General features: G+C 50.7%; 1 protein-coding gene across 1 annotated transcript in view; it reads right to left on the minus strand.

Annotated features, from left to right (window-relative positions):
- Nucleotides 1-394: 394 nt before the first annotated feature.
- Nucleotides 395-2,825, minus strand: part of LOC108316879 (putative alpha-1-antitrypsin-related protein) — a 7,240-nt gene continuing 4,809 nt past the window's right edge. The window contains exons 3-4 of the mRNA XM_017547026.2: nt 1,817-1,964; nt 395-674 (exon numbers count right to left, since the gene is read on the minus strand). Coding sequence (XP_017402515.1) covers nt 483-674; nt 1,817-1,964 — 340 coding nt within the window. The 3' untranslated portion in view covers nt 395-482. The remainder of the gene's footprint in view (nt 675-1,816; nt 1,965-2,825) is intronic.

Below are 2,825 nucleotides of genomic sequence, written 5' to 3' on the forward strand. Positions count from 1 at the left end.
CCCCAGCTGCCTCTCACAGTCTGCTTTGCACTCACAGGGTGGAGGCATTCTCTCCTCATGCTGCCAGTGAGAACAGGAGGCTCAGGAAAGTGGCTTTTCTGGGTTGCACAGTGCCACAGCGTTCTCCTAGCACTCAGGCCGGGGCCCAGCTCTCCCTGGCTGACCCACACTTGGTGGCCACTTCTGGTAGCCCCTTCTTCTTCCATAAGCTCCTGGGTCCAGGCCCATAATCTGAGGATGAGCTCCCTCCATCCTGGCCTGGCACGTGCCTGCCCAGCCATGTGCTCCATGAACACAGTTCAGGGGGCCTGGAGAGGGCACTGACCTGGAGCCCACACATGGCCTCAGTGCACCAAGGGAGACTCAGAGACGACAGGGAGGGAGCTGTAGTCACACGCAGGCAGGGGTCAGCTCAGCTTTCTTTAATGTCATCCAGGGAGGGGGCCAGGGATGGATGGGAGGGGCTGAGGAGGGAAAGGCAGTTATTTTTGGGTGGGATTCACCACTTTTCCCATGAAGAGCGGAAAGTTGGTGTTGTCTTCCTTGATGATGACCAGGAAGGGCCGGTTGAACATGACTGTCTGATACTTAGACCAGGCCTTCTCTTCCAGATAGGGGGCTCCGGTGGCTTCGGTCTCTTTCTCATCAACCCTCAGCTCAGCCACATGCACGGCCTGGAAGGGAGAGAAGCAGAGATGCGTGCTGGGGCCGAGCTGTGCCCCAGCCCAGGCCTGGAGCAAGGCCTGTGTGGACAGTCTCATCCTAGGAGGTGAGGCGCTCACTCGGGCCTTTCTTCACCCAGATGGTCCTGGCTCTGCAGGTCTTCCCCCTCCCTGTCACACAGGCCCTGCTCTCCACAAGGCTTTGGCTGATGGGGCTGGATGCCCTCCATCTACCTTCCCTCTAAGCATCTCTCCCCCTGCTCAGGATGTACCCACAACTCAGAAGGTGGACGAGCATCCCTGCTGCACTTCATTTGTGTTTCTTGGCCCCTTTCTCAGACTCAGGACAGAGCTGTGACCCCTACACAATCTAATCAGAGAAAATAACTATTAGGTACTATGCTTAGTACCTGGGTGATGAAATAATGTACACGACAAACCCCCATGGTTTAACTATGTAACAAACCTGCACATGGACCCCTGAACCTAAAAGAAAAGTTAAAAAAATCAAAACAATCAGAAGTTAACCTTGGTTTGCTCTCCTTTGAGCTCCTCTATGCCCAAAGAATGTTAGTATCAAGCTAACCATCTTGTTATGGCAGCCGGAAAGGCTCTCCTTTCCAGTACATGGCTTTAAGCTCCTTGAGGACATGGACTTTGACAGTGACCTTCAGAGTGCCCAGACCCCAAGATAATGCAGCCATTCACTAAATTACAGTTGTTCTTTGGATACCTTTAATTTTCCTAAATTAATGTCATCTTTAGCTGCATCACTCATTGATTTGAACTTGGCAATACACCCAAAATTCAAAATCTCACAGATGAAAGGAGCCAGGAAGTCTTTTGAAATGACTGAGCCTAAGCTTTTCTGCATCAATATGGATAAATTAAGGCCCAAAACGAGAAGGTCCTGGGCAAAGTGTCAGTGACACAACAGCAGGGGTCCCCAAAGGTGCCAGCTGCACGGGAGGCGCCTCCCCAGCTCCGCCGTCTGAACATGCCCGGCTCAGTGGATCTCAGGCATCTTCAGGAGCTCAGCCTGGGTCTTCATTTGTGTCTCTTGGCTCCTTCCTCAGCCTCAGTACAGAGCTGCCACCCCCATGCAATCTGCCAGCTGACACCAGGGGACAATACGGTCTTCTGGGTGACCTTACCTTGGAGAGCTTCAGGGGTGCCTCCTGACTGACTCCAGAGAGGTCAGCTTCATTGCTGAAGATCTTGGTGATGCCCAGATTCCTGAGGACTGGCTTAAGTTCGTAGTTTTCAGAAATGAACAGTCTGGGAAAATGTACACTGATGGTCCTGGTGTGAGGAAAGACAATCAAGGCATGGTGTAGCATTGCTCCTGTTCTTCTGGAAGCCACCACAGTGCGGTGCTTTCTTTCTGATCGTTTCTCCCACTTAGCGCCATGTCCTCACCCACATCAAGATCAGAGGTCAGAGGGAGAGGATCAGAGAAAATAACTATTGGGTGCTGTGCTTAGTACCTGGGTGATGAAATAATCTATACCACAAACCCTTATGTTAGCAAACCTGCACATGGACCCCTGAACCTAAAAGAAAAGTTAAAAAAAAAATAAAACAATCAGAAGTTAACCTTGGTTTATTCTCCTTTGAGCTCCTCTATACCCAAAGAATGTTACTATCAAACTAACCATCTTGTTACGGCAGCTGGAAATGCCACCTCCTTTGAGAAGCCCTCCAGGCAGATTCTAGGTGTCCTGGAATCCTGTGTCATCCTGCCCTGTAGTGTTTGGTACTGGGCCCCCAGCCTGGAACATCGCCAGAGCCCTACACTCAGGAGAACATGCAGCTGGTGGCACCTATTCAGGGGATGAGAGGAGTGACCACCCCATGCTGAATGCTCCCCTCTGGTTTTCCATGGGGAGACAAGGCCACCCGAGCAGGATCTGGCATGAGCAGGCAGCCTGGCTCTGGGCAATCTGATCAGTTACCCTCTCAGCCTCCTGGTTTTTTAATCAAACCCTGGAGCAGGGGCCTCAAAAGGTGCTGGTGTGGGACAGAAGAGTTCCTGCCTTGATTGCTATTATGAACCCCAACACCTTTTGTATTTTCTTTTTCTTTCTTTTCTCTTTCTTTCTTTCTTTCTTTCTTTCTTTCTTTCTTTCTTTCTTTCTTTCTTTCTTTCTTTCTTTCTTTCTT

This window comes from Cebus imitator, unplaced genomic scaffold, assembly GCF_001604975.1.
Source record: "Cebus imitator isolate Cc_AM_T3 unplaced genomic scaffold, Cebus_imitator-1.0 Scaffold193, whole genome shotgun sequence".
In the NCBI taxonomy this organism is placed as follows: Eukaryota; Metazoa; Chordata; class Mammalia; order Primates; family Cebidae; genus Cebus; species Cebus imitator.